An 18,124-nucleotide genomic window follows, 5' to 3' on the forward strand; every position below is an offset into this window, starting at 1 on the left:
ACGGCAGTGTTTGGCCGCCGTTTCGTTGGCATGGTCCGGCCAACGCAGGCGTTGCCGGACCATGCCGGTAGTGGCCCGCAGCGGCTGCGTGACGACACACACAGCCACGACGGGCTGGGGAGCGAATAGTAGCTCCCGGCTAGCACGCTAAAGCTGCGCTGGCTGAGAACTACTCTTGAAGTGCAAAGGCATCGCCGCTGTGCGATGCCTTTGCACTTCTGCGGGGGGCTGGCACTGACATGCGGGGCGGACTAGCCCTGTGCTGGGCGTCCCCCCGCATGTCTGAGTTCAGGATCGTAGCTGTGCTAAATTTAGCACAGCTAGGATCAACTCGGAATAACCCCCATAGTTTTACCAAATGTGAAATGACATCATAACAGAAATGTCTTGGTCATTAGAGAACTGGATTCACAGATATATAAGAAGGAAGTATAATTTATTATTTATTATGCTGTTTGAAGAGTTTGCTGCTACTTACATGGGGCTATCATACACAATGTCATTATTGGTGTGGCATAGGAAATTATGCTCAGGTTATTGTTAATCCTCGCCTGGAACTGTTTCTACTAACACTGATGAGCGGGAATTTCCCTTTTATTCCCCATACCTAATCTCTCTTTAGTAGTTAGGGTTAATCCAGCTCTATCTAGGAAGCATTTCAAACAAAATAGGAATAATGATCCAAAAATTCAAGTCTCTCTATGGGGATCAGTGAGAGGGAGGAGGAGGCACTGTTGTGAAACACTATTGAGTAAACATTACAGGGACACAAAATGTGTCCAGTCAGCTTCCCTGCGATTGTATAAAAGGCTGCGCTTTATCCTGACTTCTCTCCACAAACTGAGTTCTGACAGTTTGTGAGGAACACTGCAGTGGCAATGACTTCTACTTTCCAATGGACTCTCTGCTTCGGCATCCTGGGTAAGTGACAGGTTCTCCCTTTCATGGGAGTGTGACATAATTATTGCTGTGTGCTTTACACAACTGTAGGCAGATTATAAGCAAAGCCCTAGTGAGAGGCTTATTTAATGATATCGTGTACAATGCACAAATGGGCTGTGTGTGGTCCATACCAACAAGATGCTTCATTTATCTAATACTACATAACAAATGATACACAGATTTATTTGGGTTAAAGCACAGTTGTGCACAAAGCCTCATTTCAATAACGAAGACCATAGGTGATAAATAGATAGATAGATAGATAGATAGATAGATAGATAGATAGATACCCTCCAACACTGCCCAGCTGAAAACCAGTACAAAACTGGAAAACGGGCGTGGTCACTGGTAAAGGGGGCATGGCTAAGCAGCGCTTCCATAGGCTTCTATTGGAATGGGAGACACTGAAAACCGGTACAAGGAACCTTTTGGCCGGTACAGACAGACTATCGAAAAAATTGTACTGTACCGGCCAATAAGGTACAGTTGGTGGGTATGTACATAGAGATAGATAGATAGATAGATAGATAGATAGATAGATAGATAGATAGATAGATAGATAGGAGATAAGGGGCTTACACACTGTGTTATTCTGGCTATGAACGATTTTAGCTCTTAAAGATTTCCCTTAAAACTCCCGAACCAACCATACTGACTATACACACTGAATGATTTTGGCTATGAAAGATTTTGGCTATGAACGATTTTGGCTATACAGGGGGCTGGTATGTCAGGGGGGTAGGTGGGACTTCTGGAGGGATAATCATTATCGTTGGCTTATATCGTTATTACCATACACACACAAACGAAATGCACTCTCTAAGCCAAAATAGACTGTGCATGCACAGCCTATTTTTTCCAGCGATGATGATATGCGGGAGCGTGCATCGTTCAACGTTGCTTCCATACACATGGTATTATATGCACTCTTTTTTCTAACAATATATATATAGTCCATATATAGTCCATATCCTTAGCTAGAATCGTACCGTGTGTATGCGACAATGGATAGATATAAAATCGATAGATAGACAGATAGATATTAGATAGATAGATAGATAGATAGATAGATAGATAGATAGATAGATAGATAGATAGATAGATAGATAGATAGCTGGGATGTGGTCACATGACTGCCGGTCAAGATCCTGGCGGTTAGGATGCAGACACCGGAATTCTGACCGTGGCCAATGCCCACTATCAGAATGCTGACACACAGGGACTGTTACCACTCCTGCGTGTCTACAACACCCATAAAGTGGGAATAGAACCAGTGGTGAGCACAGCGAGTCACCAAGCCCACTGTGTGGTGAGCGCAGAGAGCCCGCAGGGGTTCCATTGCACTCGCCCCCCGCCGGCATTCTAGCAGTTGGTATGCTGACCTCCGGGATCCTGGCCACCGGCAAAACAAACCCAACCCAGTTAGATAGATCGATAGATAGATCGATAGATAGATAGATAGATAGATAGATAGATAGATAGATAGATAGATAGATAGATAGATAGATAGATAGATATAAATTAGTCATATAGTAGTGATGTTAATCAGATACCGGTTATGTTGCAATATACACAATGAGAGTTATTTTCCAGCATTACTCAGAGGGGCAGTAACTCGTAGCAACTCATTAACATTTAGTTTTTTCTGTCTAGTGTAAATTATACTAACAAAGGAGCTCATTTATCAACAAGTGATAAAACTCGTTGTGAATATTAAAACTCCTTGCGTATGATAAATGGTGCTCCAGCCAATCAACTCCTAACTGTCATGTGTTCAGCTAAATGTCATACTGTATGTTTGAAAAATGACAGTTGGGAGCTAATTGGCTGGAGCACCATTTATCATAAGTAGCGAGTTTAATCATTCACCGCGAGTTTTATCACTTGTTGATAAATGAGCCATTGTAACTAATTAGTTGTTATGTTGTTGTCTAATTATTGGGCAAAGTTAGACAATAACTCTTGTCAGATGTACTGTCCAATATTGACCAACTGCACAACAAAATGCCATATTTTCTGCATGTCTGGTGCAATTCTTCCCAGATATATTTACTTTCTAGGTGCTATATATTAATATTTATTAAAATAAGTATTTACCAGATGCAAAAAGTACACCTTTACCAAATTCAGTATACAGTACATGAAATAATGGCTGCTGGAGAGCTCTGCCAAGAGAATGTCAGCTGTAACCTGTGTGTACAGTAAATGGACAGTCCCAACACCAAAATATTTAGTGCCAAAGATAAGTTTTGCAAAGTTTCGATGGTGATAGATGCCACATGAGTTAATTGCAGCACCAATTTATCCTGCCTCCGGCAGAATATCAGACACAGTAAAAGACGGAAATGACTGAAAAAAATATTGTATAACACTCCATACTTTTAGTCCTAAAATAGCAATCAATTATGTGGGTGCACCCTTTTATTAAGGATCCATACTTATTCCCAGTGAGGTTGAATGTCATTTAAATTGCTGTTGTGCTCATTTACAGTCTTTTTTCAAACCATTCAAAACCGTCCCCTCAGCATCGTGGATAGCAATACTAACCACTTTGCCACCATTCTGCAACAATTGGCGAGAGACAGGGTGCCTAAGTATACCACAAACATTAGCATTATTATACCCATAAAGAATGTAGAGTTATAACCATCTCATGGTCTTTCTTTTTTCACTTTGGTTCTACTGTACATAGCTCTCTGCTTTGCTGCGCCGGCAAAGAAAGTCACCTGGTGTGCCATCTCCGAAGCTGAACTAAAGAAATGCAAAGATCTGGCAAAGAATTGTGGAACCCAACAGGTTTCACTCGCCTGCATCAATAAAGGCAGCACTGAAGAATGTTTAAAAGCCATTGCGGTAAGCTTACACTAAGCACTAAGGGGGGCATTTACTAAGCAGTGATAAGAGCGGAGAAGTGAGCCAGTGGAGAAGTTGCCTCATGACAACCAATCAGCACTGAAGTAACATCTATAATTTGCATACTATAAAATTATACAGAGCTGCTGATTGGTTGATGGGGCAACTTCTCCACTGGCTCACTTCTCCGCTCTTATCACTGCTTAGTAAATGTCCCCCTTAGTCCTATTAGGAGAAAAGTACTATATAAATATTATTATTATTATTATTATTATTATTATTATACATTCAATAGAGTTATTTTCTGAAATTATTATAGCTGATTATATACATATGTACATGAATTATTGCATTTGTCTAGACTGGCATGCTGTGTCAGTCTCAGACCGTTTGTATGGGATGCAGTTAATAATATACCGCCTGTTGGGATCCTGACATTCATGATACCGATACCAGAAATGACGGTGGTCACAAATCTGACTGCAGTTCCGGATTCCCACTCGGGTGGTGGGACCTCACCACCACCCGAGTGGATAATTAACCGAGCCCAAAGCGTGGCGAGCACAGTGAGATGGCGAGGGGACTTGCTGCCGGGATTCCAGCTGACAGGATGCCGCTGTTGGTATAATGACAGGCGGCAACCCATCCGCCGGCCACCCATTTGTATTCCGTTTCTATAACAAAGCTTTGGATATAAGCTACTGGAGTCCTATGCTTTCGGTGCTTGCTTCATTTTCCACTAGTTCTTAATATTCAAAAATGCCCTGGAAACACCCATCCTTGCAGCTTACTCCTCATCAACCCAGGGGTGTTTTCAGGATGACTGCATAAATAATAACTTTAGACATGGGAGCCATCTTTCTTACTGCTGCTAGGTGTTTCGGTGTATGGGAATATTAAATGAAAACCATTGTCAGACTCACATATTCTGTATTAGTATATATCAGATGTCAGAGATTAAATATTAAACTAGCTGATGTGCCTGGTTTTCTGGGCGGAACATTTTACCCCTGTTCACCCCCTTAGGAGTCAAATTTTGAAAAATCCCTGCTTAGTGGGTGGCTGCAAATAACTGTCAGTTTCTAGACCACCCATCAGGTCACATGTTCCAAGTGACCCAGCAGGTGCACAAGGAGAGGTCACCTACTGCCACATTTTCCAGAGCACAATGATGATGCACTGTATTTAGCAGACGGGTGTTTTACCACATAACTTTAAAACAATTACAATGCCAATATTTTTCTGCAAATCTACGGACCAAGGGGCCATTTATTAACATTATTTTCACTAAAATAATAACCCTTTTTACATTATTTCAGTATCACCTGAATGTATTAAAGGGCATTTGGAGCAGTTTTCATGAACAACTGCTCCAAACCCTTTAATTGTCATTTTTTTTTAGTAAGCCACATCGCATTCCCATACTTATATTGGGAAATGTGATCTGGCCCGAATTTACAAAAAACAATATATATAAAAAAATACAGCAGTGTGCCCAGAGATAATCTTGCCAGCTCAGGCTGGTGAGATCACAGGGCAGCACTATGATGTGGACCCTTTTGCCCAGCTTTCTCTGGCAGAGAAAGCTGTGCGGGGACCTGGCCAGTGTGACCAGCTATGTGTGTCCGATGGACACAAAAAAAAGTTTTATAAAACCCCCCACATACCTTTCCAGGAGCTGGTTTCTGCTGCTCCGATGTGCGATGCAGGGCGCCGGGTCCTCCATATGCTGCGCTGTGACCTTGGTGCAGTAAAGTGATACTGCTTTGCAGCAGGGCAGTTTACAGCATCGGGGGTCACAGCGCAGAAGAAGGACCCGGCGCCTGGCAGCCTCCTGATGCAGCAGACACTGGCTCCTGGACTGGTAAGTATAATATCCGGGGGTCTTTTGCACGCGGGGGTAGTCACGACGGGGGTGGGGTGGGAGTGGGGGCAGCAGCACATCAGGATATTTTTTATGAAAAATACCCCAATGATTCTGCGGAGAGGCATCGCAGGGACAAATCTTGACCGCAAGCTCTGTCCCTGCATGCGATAATTGATACATCCATGCGATGTACTCAATTATCGCAGTGCGAGTTTGGTCGAGTTTATCACCTGTCATCCAAACCATCATCGTCATACTATGTAACCTGCTCAGACAACAGCATCATAGAAATATGTCGCTAAGTGTCCTTCTGCTATTAATCTATAGATACTGTAGAGTGAAACCAATATCTAAGAAACAGTTTATTAAACACTATATTTACAGAAACCTTTGTTTTCCAGAAAGGAGATGCGGATGCTATTACTCTGGATAGTGGACATATATACAAAGGTGCCATGAATCCTTATAGATTAAAGCCAATCTTGGCAGAAAACTACGGCACTGAGCAAGGTACCATAAAGGCCATATTGCTGCATTGTGTCAGATTACATAAGTATGCTTTTTTCCTGTCCAGCTTCCGACTGTGGGGTTCATTCTGAGTTGATTGCTTGCTAGCTACTTTTTGCAGCCGTGCAAACGCATAGTCGCCGCCCACAGGGGAGTGGATTTTCACTTTGCAAGTGTGCAAACGCGTGTGCAGCCGAGCGGGACGAAAAAGTTTTTTGCAGTTTCTGAGTAGCTCTGGACTTACTCAGCCCTTGCGATCACTTCAGTCTTTTTGGTCCCGGAATTTACGTCAGACACCCGCCCTGCAAACGCTTGGACTCGCCTGCGTTTTTCCAAACACTCCCGGAAAACGGTCAGTTGCCACCCACAAACGCCCTCTTCCTGTCAATCTCCTTGCGATTGGCTGTGCGATTGGATTCTTCATTAAATCCATCGCCCAGCAATGATCCGATTTGTACCCGTACGACGCGCGTGCGCATTGCGGTGCAAACACATACGCAGTAGTAACCTGTTCGCTGTGCTGCAAAAAAAGGCAGCGAGCGATCAACTCAGAATGGCCCCCTGTATTCACAGTAGAATAGGCTCTTATATTATGCATTGTCCCATGCCCACTCACAATGGTTGACTGAAAGTATATTTCCAACCAGAATTGAAAATGCAAGTAAAGGCAGGTTCCAGAGACTACCTGGGTTTTAGGATTCAGATTCTCTGATGCATCTCCCATAATCTTATATGGACAGTCTGTCGTCCTAAAACATGACTAGGATTACTTCAGTAATGAAAGAAACATATATCTGGAAGTCTATCATTTCATGTACATTTTTTTTCATAATCTTTTGAAACAAGGGTAAGCACATTAAGGCCCAAACTTATCATGCCTTGGAGATTGATACAGAGCACAGTGATATAAGGGCAGATGTATTAATCTGGAGAAACGATAAAGAAGTGATAAAGCAGTGATAAGCGCAGGGTGATAATAATACACCAGACAATCATTACGGATTTGAAAAATGAGAGGTGACTGCCTATTGCGTTTATCACTTGCGCTTATCACTGCTTTATCACTTACTTATCCCTTCTCCAGTCTTAATACATCTGCCCCAAAGTACCAAGAAATCAGCTCCCAACTGTCATGTTTCAAACACAGCCTGTAACATGGCAGCTAGAAGCTGGTTGGTTGGTACATCTTTCTATCACCATGCTATTTATCACTCTCCAAGGCTTGATAAATGGGGGCCTAAACCTGTCAGGAGACTCCAGACCCTTAGAGACAAGACAAGTACTAATAAGCAGGCCAAGTCAAGGGTTACATCAACTGCAGTTTTGGACCAATATCACAGTGTGTGTAGCGTAATAAAAAATCATGATGCTGAATACTAATCAGATTGGAATTTAGGGTATTTTATGTTTAAAAATTCAGTCAGAAGACTCAGGTAAACTTTTCCTTCTTTGCCCTGTAATTGGCTTGGTCATTTTACCATGTGGAACCTTCACTATGTCACTGTTGTCATTCAAGATAACAGCAACATCAGTATTTCATCCAAAAGAGGAGTAGCGACTCCTTTAACGACTGAATATCTAACACCCTCAGTCCACAGGTGAATGTTTCATACGGGAAGAGAAGAGACCTGTACTTTTACTCCTTTTATTGGAGGACAGGTATTGCAGAAATTAACATGCAATGTGTCTCCACCGTCACCGCTGCGGGGGTGACTATGGGGGTAATTCAGAGTTGATCTCAGCAGCAAATTTTTTAGCAGTTGGGCAAAACCATGTGCACTGCAGGTGTGGCAGATATAACATGTGCAGAGAGAGTTAGATTTGGGTGGGTTATTTTGTTTCTGTGCAGAGTAAATACTGGCTGCTTTATTGTTACACTGCAATTTAGATTTCAGTTTGAACACACCCCACCCAAATCTAACTCTCTCTGCACATGTTATATCTGTCCCCCCTTTAGTGCACATGGGGGGTCATTCCGACCCAATTGCACACTGCAATTTTTTGTAGCGGTGCGATTAGGTTTTTGATTTTGTAGCGGTGCGATTAGGTTTTTGATTTTGTAGCGGTGCGATTAATTGCGCATACGCCAGTGCCAGACGACCAAAGGCTGTCATTGCCTAGCAATCGCCTCTGCCTGATTGACAGGCTGAGGCGGTCGCTGGGCGGGAGGGGGCGGCATGGCATTTTTGGGGCGTGGTCCGGCCAGCGCAGGCATGGTTGGACCGTGCAGGGGGGGCGGGCCGCAGTGGCTGCGTGATGTCAGACGCCAGCTGCTGCGATCCTGGCAGCTACAATTAACTCCTGACCAGCCGCAGGAGCTGCGCTGGCTGGGAGTTACTCTACAAGTACAAAAGCATCGCCGATGGGTGATGCTTTTGTACTTGTGCGGTGGGGTCAGGCCAGACATACGGGGTGGACTAGCCCTGTGCTGGTTCCGTTCCCCCCTCCCGCATGTCTGTGTCAGTGATCGTAGCTATAGCACAGCCACTAACAGGTCGGAATGACCCCCATTGTTTTGCCCAACTGCTAACAAATTTGCTGCTGCTATCAACTCTGAATTAAGCCCTTAGTGCAGGGCTAGTTTTAGTAAAAATAGCATTAGTAGTCTACATTAACTTTATCGTACCAATAAATGGCGAAACAGGAGTGGCATTTAATTCACGGTTCGGTATATTAGTTTAAGAATTATCATGTTGACTTTCATAATGTCGACCTGAGAGCATGGAAATGGCCAGTACAGTGAACATGCCGACATGCACATTACTTCTACATTGAGCATGCCAACACGGATGAAATGTGGACATGGTCCTAACGTTGCACTAACCCTGAGACCTAAGCCTGACCCTAACCACAATGTTAAGTCAACATTTCTAGGTGTAGACATTCGTGATGTTGACATTTTAACCATTTCAACATCATAAGTTTCAGCATTCTGTTGTCAACATTGACTGTTGACATTGTCACCATCGACAATCTGACAATGAGCGTGCTAATTGTAGGAACATTAAGGCCATAAATCACTTTTACAATAAACCGTCCTGATTTTTGTGACTGGCTCGCTTTACTGGAACTTTGCCGCCATCCCACCTCATGGCTACAGTGTTCTGTGTAAAAAGGGGGAGGTGGGAGAGTAATCTTTGTCACCTGCTGCTCTGCATAGCCAAATGAGGCTGGGGTCGGCTGGGCAGCTCGGGTAGCACTGGCACGCCCCCAGCGAAGAGAACTCCCCCAAAATGATACATGAAAACTCAGCAAAATGACATGAAATGGGTCATAGCATTATGCTTTATAGGTCCATGCCCTTTTCAAAACCTACTTACCACATGTACTGTACTAAGCCTTGGTGAGAGAGAAAGCACCAGCCAATCAACTCCTGTCATGTTACTGGCTGTGTCTCTGTCAGTTTTATCTCTCTCCAAGGCTTAGTACATCTGCCCCATAATCAGTGTCAGCACTGTGGGTGTTTGAGGCCCCCCTCATCCCCAATATCTGTGTTACAGCTATCCATGTTTATGCTTGATATTTGGGAGAGAGGTGACCTGATCTTGTTACATGGAGCAACCAGGTAGCTCTGACAAGCTCGGTACACACTAGGCTGATCCACCATCCTATCTGATGACTGGTAAGTGCATATACACTTACCAATCGCTGGCCCAATGTATTGTGTCTGACGTTACAACTGGTTGGGCATTTACAGGTGCCTGCCAAGTTGTGATGTCAGTCACTGGCAGCCTGTGCAGTAAGTGTACGGGACACAACATGATGTGCCAGTATATCTGCAGATATATCTACCAGTGGCTGTGCTGCAGGGCTGATGTGCTATGTCTGTAAGCAACGTCATTCACAAACATATTGCTGGTACACACCCACCAAAGGTACCTCTATACATAGGCTGTTCAGTTGAACGGCCAATATATCAGCCAGTGTGTACTCATCTTAAGTCCACAATGTCTCATCCTAATGTTCTGTATACAAAAGGGTTAAGGGCAGGGCCGGATTAAGGCTGGTTGAGGCCCAGGGGCAATGAATTTGTGGGGGCCCCTAGTAGTATGAGTGTTGTCAATTCATGAGCGCGCACACACGCCCCATCGCACCGCAGCATCTTACCTGGATGCTGCAGCATGGACAGGGACAGTGCTCCACCAACAGATGCGGCCATCTTACGGGTCACTGTCTTGCGGGATTTCACATCCCTATCCCGCGAGACTAACTCTACACTTATGACATCCTCAGTGGCCGAATAGCTGAGCCGTCAGAGGGGACTCCTTCAGAATGTGCTGCCTGACTGACTTCACACAGCACTGTGTGGGGGGCCCTAATATGTGGGGACCCAGGGACAACCGCCCCTGTCACCCCTCCCTTAATCCAGCCCTGGCTAACAGTCAGTGGTACTCCTGAATCCACAGTATCCTCTTATTCAGTAATCGCTACAATAAATTTTGTAAATGATTTAAGGCATCACCTCATAAAGACAGTCAGAAATAGAATATTATACACTTGCTTTACTATATTTCCACTTCAATATGTAAGTTTTAGGGTGTTTCTTCCCCTTCTTTTCATTATTATGTATTTAAGGAGGGGAAAGGAGTGCCTCCCCCTCCCCCCAGCTCACAAAATACAGTTAATATTAGTACATTTCAATAATAAATAGCTGAAAAATGTCTATAAACACGTTAAATATTTCAGACTGCCAACATATCAACAATTAATGTTATTAGATTTATCATTTATTCTTTGTAGCATAATTGGTTTATAATTAATAACTTTCAATAGATACGTATACTGTAAATAATAAAAATGGATATTTGTTTTGTAATGAAGTCCAAGTTGGCTGGAGGTGCGGGTTCCTGACCAAACTCGGACGATTTTTTTTAAAGAGGCAATTATTTACAAAGCATGGTTTTGCCTTGTACATGATTGCCACTTTAAAAAAAAAGTCAGAGTTCGTCTGGGATCCCCCACCTCCAGTCAACTCGGACTTCATTAAGTGCGGCCCATGATTTGTTTCTACACCGCAATTCAAGTGCAGAAGAGAAAGAATGTTGGCCTATACAAAGGCAAGGCAGGCTGAAGAAATAGAAAAAGAAAAACAACCTAAAAGAAAAGAAACAGAAGAAAGAGAAAGAGAAGAGGTGAATCCCTGGGATGGGTCTACTGACTAGACCTAGAAAAAAAAAATCTATATGTAAACGTAACTTAATTAAACATTTTATTTAAATAGTGTTTGTAAAACATTGCAAAACACTCATTATAACACGAACAGCACATGTCAAACGCAGTGAGCAAACAAAATAACTAATGATGGACATGAACTGCAAAAGCGAACCATAAAATGTGAACACTCAAAATCAAACCAGGGTCGCTTGGTGATTGATCATGTTCGTGGCCATCAAACCAGTGAAATTCAATCAAATTTTGTACTATTTAAAAATTTTCACTCATTCAGTTTCACCTAAGACAGTAGTTCCCAAACTTATATGAGTCACGGCGCCGTAGAGTATCAGATTTTCTTATGGAGAAATTTAGAAAAATAAATATTAAATTGAGTAAATTGTGTTTATATATCATCCTTAGGCTCAGTTATGTGGTGAGGGACAGGGTTCACTTCTGTTTGTCCACATATTTTATGATTGGAAGCCACAAGCACTGACTTTGCCTGTCATATTGACAATAAATAAGTCCTGGACCATCAACACGAGGTGCCCCTGCAAGTACCCCGTGAGGTACCCCAGTGTTCCACGGTACCCAGTTTGGTAAACACTGGCCTAGGAACTAGTGGGATCTTGATATGACGTCTCAGTTATTACACTATTTCCTAGTCAATTGAATAATGGCTGAGCAGAAGCTACTGACTAACACTGTAATGCATTACATCATTAATGCAGTAACTTTTCTTTTGCAGAAGCAGATACGTGCTACTTTGGAGTGGCTCTCGTGAAAAAATCAAGTACATTTATGTTTAACGATCTCAAGGGCAAGAGATCCTGCCACACTGGGGTAGGAAAAGCAGGAGGCTGGGTTACTCCAGTTGGAAACTTACATGCAGCAGGGATGTTAGATTGGAAAGGACCTGAGGAAAAGTCTGCTGAGAAAGGTAAATGTCATTCCTAGGTTACTTATAGAGATTGCATACATTTCAGCTGCATAACAGGCACCACTCACATTCAGATAATTGGAACAATGCCCAGATTCACCAGCTGAAAAAGCTTTACCATACCCCTAAATTATAAGGATATGCCCCCTATGTCATGTAGTTTTAGGACTGTTAACCAGTAGAACAGATGAGGCATGTATTGTACATTCAAATATTGGCCTAGCATGTGTGAAATGTGTACGTAAGCCGATACAGCTCTGGTACATTATGGACCAATCAACAGCATGGCCTGACCATTAGACATAGCTGCTACTTTTGAAGGACATTGTAGTGTCACAGGCATTGCCACAATATGGGTGAAAGATACCAGCAGAAGATATTAAACATCAATCATATTCGGCCAGGAAGTGCAAGTCTATGCAGTTTCACGTTGCAGATGGGATGTGTTTAGCATTACGGCTGCCGGGATGGTCATGTGACTGACACCAGAATCTCAACACCACTCAGCACACTGGTGCCGGATCAACGACAGTCAACATCCTGAAGGTGATTATTTGGGTATGGGTAAGGGCCCGGGGAAGTTTGTGTGTGTGTGTGTGTGTGTGTGGGGGGGGGGGTAAGCTCAGACACTAGGGGGGTAAGAGTTAGGCACAGGGAGGGGGTTTATTTTAGCCCTAGCCACCACATCCCGAGGGTTAGCCATTGCCGATAACCACTGAGGGTTAGCACTAGCTGCCACCCCCAAAGGTTAGTTTAGGGATTGGGGGTGGGGTTTAGAAATACTTACCTCCTCCGATGTTGGGATCTTCAATGTCGAGATGCCGTGGTCGGTCATGTGACTACTGGTATCCTTACCGCCGGGATATAGTATGTATTCATAGCTGTTGGGATGTCAGCAGTCATGTGACAGATGCTGGAATCCCAACACCTCTCAGTGTATTCTGCCGCTAGTGGAAACTGGGTCAATATAGGATATGCATTGGCAATGTTCAGGGGTGGAGTCTAACAGACTCCAGGTCCTCATCTGGAACTTGTGTGTAGATGGAGGGTGACCCCTCAGATGATTATGCACTGGCTCTAAAGGTATATCAAATATATTAATATAGTAAACCAACCAATTTGTGACTTATTGTAACATTAAATTGTGTCTAGTGGCTGGAGGTGCACCAGAAAGCGAAATACAGTGTATTTATCTAGATTGAGTGAGGAATTAAAGAAGCTCATTCAAGAAGGCTTTCTTTTTGGTGCACTCTTTTATTATGAAATTTTGTTAGTTATTGAAACATAACTTTTATTTTTTCATTTAAAAAATAATAATGACACTAGTAAAAAAAACGGTATCGTTGACAATACAAGGATATTTAAACAAATAATAAATACTTAATTAGTCATGCCAATCATGGCAATGGTGGTCATGTAAAGAATAAATGTAACAGTACAAATACTTAAGTAAACTAATGTCCGAAGAGAGGCTATTCTGCGAAAATATTGCGTGTATATATGTGTGTGTGTGTGGTGGGTGTGTGTGTTAAATAGACTAAGTGTTCCACACAGAGAAAAAAAGTATATATAATATATGAATTTACTAATATTGGCGCAAATTGCACAAATTAGTTACATTCTGTGTACCTGGAACACTAATTAGGGCAGCAGTCAGGTTCGGCAGATAGGATATTCATGCTGCAAATGATCAATGTTGTCAATAAAGAATATATAAGTCACAAATGTATAATCTAAGCAGAACATAAATGTTGCCAACTGATCTGACACGTGTGGCAAAAAATGCATAAGAAAAATTTTGTTTTACCAATCTCTAAACATACAGTATCTCTGTAACAGAAATTAATCAATTATATGTACCTTCAAGAGATACGTTTATGTCAGACAAGAAACTATCCAAGAAAAGTAATGTTAACAGAAATACAGCTGATACAGTATGGGCTATAATTAGCAGGTTATAGAGTTCAGAAAATATTCAAAATATGTATCATTCAATCTGATAAAATGTATGTTAAAGATAGCACATGATACAATATTGTTATACCAATCTCTAGAGGAACCTCTATAGCAAGAATAAATCAGTTGTAAGCACCTTCAAAAGATACATTTTTATCAGAAAGAAACAATCCAAGGAAGTGTCGCTCACAGAATAGGTTATGAATAGGTTATGAACTGCAAGGACACAGAGTATACAAATATGTAACCGAATATGAAAAATACACTGATATTCCTAGTATGAAACATTCATAGGATCACTACTGATAATTTAAATTTACACATTAACAAAGTAATATGTACAGTCTGAAACACATTCTGTGTCTCTGATTTATTCTTGCTATAGAGGTTCCTCTAGAGATTGGTATAACAAAATTGTGCCGTGTGCTATCTTTACCATACATTTTATCAGATTGAATGATATATTTTTTTAATATTTTCTGAACTCTATAACCTGCTAATTATAGCCCATACTGTATCAGCTGTATTTCTGTTAACATTACTTTTCTTGGATAGCTTCTTGTCTGACATAAACGTATCTCTTGAAGGTACATATAATTGATTCATTTCTGTTACAGAGATACTGTATGTTTAGAGATTGGTAAAACAAAATTTTACCTTACGCATTTTTTGCCACGTGTCAGATCAGTTGGCAACATTTATGTTCTGCTTAGACTATACATTTGTGACTTATATATTCTTTATTGACAACATTGATAATTTGCCGCATGAATATCCCAGTGCCGTTTCTAGCGGCGGGCGAGCCGTGCAACCGCACGGGGCGCCCGCCGCGGCACTTTGTGACCACTGCTCTCCTCCCTCTCTCTCCCCCCGAGCGCTCCTGCTCGGGGGGCGGGGCTTCGCGGAATGACGCGTTTGCGTCGTGACGTCACGACGCAAACGCGTCATTCCGCGAAGCCCCGCCCCCCGAGCAGGAGCGCTCGGGGGGAGGAGAGGAGGACTGGAGATAACCATCTACAGAGGAGGCGGGACCCGAAGAGCGGCAAGTTGTAAGTATTCTTTTTCTCTCTCTCTCTCTCTCTCTCTCTCTCTCTCTCCCCCTCCCCCCCTCCCCCCCTCCCTCCCCCCACTTGACACCTGCCGCACTGTGTAAAATGGGGATACCTGCTGCACTCTGCAAAATGGGGATACCTGCCGCACTGTGTAAAATGGGGATACCTGCCGCACTGTGTAAAATGGGGATACCTGCCGCACTGTGTAAAATGGGGGCACCTGCCGCACTGTGTAAAATGGGGGCACCTGCCGCACTGTGTAAAATGGGGATACCTGCCGCACTGTGTAAAATGGGGACACCTGCCTGCGTACTGTGTAAAATGGGGACACCTGCCTGCGTACTGTGTAAAATGGGGACACCTGCCTGCGTACTGTGTAAAATGGGGACACCTGCCTGCGTACTGTGTAAAATGGGGACACCTGCCTGCCGCACTTTGTAAAATGGGGACACCTGCCTGCCGCACTTTGTAAAATGGGGACACCTGCCTGCCGCACTTTGTAAAATGGGGACACCTGCCTGCCGCACTTTGTAAAATGGGGACACCTGCCTGCCGCGCTTTGTAAAATGGGGACACCTGCCTGCCGCGCTGTGTAATATGGGGACACTTGCCTGGTGTAATGTGTAAAAAGGGGACTTTTTTATTTTTATTTCTCTATCGTCCTTGTGGATGCTGGGGTTCCTGAAAGGACCATGGGGAATAGCGGCTCCGCAGGAGACAGGGCACAAAAAGTAAAGCTTTCCGATCAGGTGGTGTGCACTGGCTCCTCCCCCTATGACCCTCCTCCAGACTCCAGTTAGATTTTTGTGCCCGGCCGAGAAGGGTGCAATCTAGGTGGCTCTCCTAAAGAGCTGCTTAGAGAAAGTTTAGCTTAGGTTTTTTATTTTACAGTGAGTCCTGCTGGCAACAGGATCACTGCAACGAGGGACTTAGGGGAGAAGGAGTGAACTCACCTGCGTGCAGGATGGATTGGCTTCTTGGCTACTGGACATCAGCTCCAGAGGGACGATCACAGGTACAGCCTGGATGGTCACCGGAGCCGCGCCGCCGGCCCCCTTGCAGATGCTGAAGTAAGAAGAGGTCCAGAATCGGCGGCTGAAGACTCCTGCAGTCTTCTAAAGGTAGCGCACAGCACTGCAGCTGTGCGCCATTTTCCTCTCAGCACACTTCACACGGCAGTCACTGAGGGTGCAGGGCGCTGGGAGGGGGGCGCCCTGGGAGGCAAATGAAAACCTTTTTTGGCGAAAAATACCTCACATATAGCCCCCAGAGGCTATATGGAGATATTTAACCCCTGCCAAGATTCACTAAATAGCGGGAGACGAGCCCGCCGAAAAAGGGGCGGGGCCTATCTCCTCAGCACACAGCGCCATTTTCTCTCACAGAAAGCCTGGAGAGAAGGCTCCCAGGCTCTCCCCTGCACTGCACTACAGAAACAGGGTTAAAACAGAGAGGGGTGGCACTGATTTTGGCGATATTGAGATATATATAAAGATGCTATAAGGGAAAACACTTATATAAGGTTGTCCCTATATAATTATAGCGTTTTGGTGTGTGCTGGCAAACTCTCCCTCTGTCTCCCCAAAGGGCTAGTGTGGGTCCTGTCCTCTGTCAGAGCATTCCCGGTGTGTGTGCTGTGTGTCGGTACGTGTGTGTCGACATGTATGAGGACGATGTTGGTGAGGAGGCGGAGAAATTGCCTGTAATGGTGATGTCACTCTCTAGGGAGTCGACACCGGAATGGATGGCTTATTTAGGGAATTACGTGAGAATGTCAACACGCTGCAAGGTCGGTTGACGACGTGAGACGGCCGACAAACTATTAGTACCGGTCCAGGCGTCTCAGAAACACCGTCAGGGGCGTTAAAAACGCCCATTTACCTCAGTCGGTCGACACAGACACAGACACGGACACTGAATCCAGTGTCGACGTTGAATAAACAAACGTATTTCTCATTAGGGCCACACGTTAAGGGCAATGAAGGAGGTGTTGCATATTTCTGATACTACAAGTACCACAAAAAAGGGTATTATGTGGGAGTGAAAAAACTACCTGTAGTTTTTCCTGAATCAGATAAAATAAAATGAAGTGTGTGATGATGCGTGGGGTTACCCCGATAGCAAATATTGGCGTTATACCCTTTCCCGCCAGAAATTAGGGCGCGTTGGGAAACACCCCTTAGGGTGATAAGGCGCTCACACGCTTATCAAGTGGCGTTACCGTCTCCAGATACGGCCGCCCTCAAGGAGCCAGCTGATAGGAAGCTGGAAAGATATCCTAAAAAGTATATACACACATACGGTGGTTATACTGCGACCAGCGATCGCCATCAGCCTGGAGATGCAGTGCTGGGTTGGCTTGGTCGGATTCCCTGACTGAAAATATTTTATTCATATAGAGCATTTAATAGGATGCATTCTATATATATGTACGTGAGATGCACAGAGGGATATTTGCTCTCTGGCATCAAGATAAGTACGTTGTCCATATCACCCAGAAGATGTCATGGACACGACAGTGGTCAGGTGATACAGATCCCATACGGCACATGGAAGTATTGCCGTATAAAGGGAAGGAGTTAGTTGGGGTCGGTCCATCGGACCTGGGGACCACGGCAACAGCTGGGAAATCCAACCTTTTTACCCCAAGTTACATCTCAGCTGAAAAAGACACCGTCTTTTCAGCCTCAATCCTTCCTTTCCCATGAGGGCATGCAGGCAAAAGGCCAGTCATATCTGCCCAGACATAGAGGTAAGGGAAGTAGACTGCAGCAGGCAGCCCCTTCCCAGGAAAAGAAGCCCTCCACCGCGTCTGCAAGTCCTCAGCATGACGCTGGGGCCGTGCAAGCGGAC

At 43.9% G+C, this 18,124-nt stretch overlaps 1 protein-coding gene across 1 annotated transcript in view; it reads left to right on the forward strand.

Annotated features, from left to right (window-relative positions):
* Positions 1–813: 813 nt before the first annotated feature.
* LOC134909105 (serotransferrin-B-like) overlaps positions 814–18,124 on the forward strand; it is a 102,980-nt gene continuing 85,669 nt past the window's right edge. Inside the window, exons 1-4 of the mRNA XM_063915543.1 lie at positions 814–921; positions 3,635–3,795; positions 6,064–6,172; positions 12,072–12,263. Of these exons, the coding sequence (XP_063771613.1) occupies positions 879–921; positions 3,635–3,795; positions 6,064–6,172; positions 12,072–12,263 (505 nt within the window). The 5' untranslated portion in view covers positions 814–878. The remainder of the gene's footprint in view (positions 922–3,634; positions 3,796–6,063; positions 6,173–12,071; positions 12,264–18,124) is intronic.

Source organism: Pseudophryne corroboree, chromosome 4, assembly GCF_028390025.1.
Source record: "Pseudophryne corroboree isolate aPseCor3 chromosome 4, aPseCor3.hap2, whole genome shotgun sequence".
In the NCBI taxonomy this organism is placed as follows: domain Eukaryota; kingdom Metazoa; phylum Chordata; class Amphibia; order Anura; family Myobatrachidae; genus Pseudophryne; species Pseudophryne corroboree.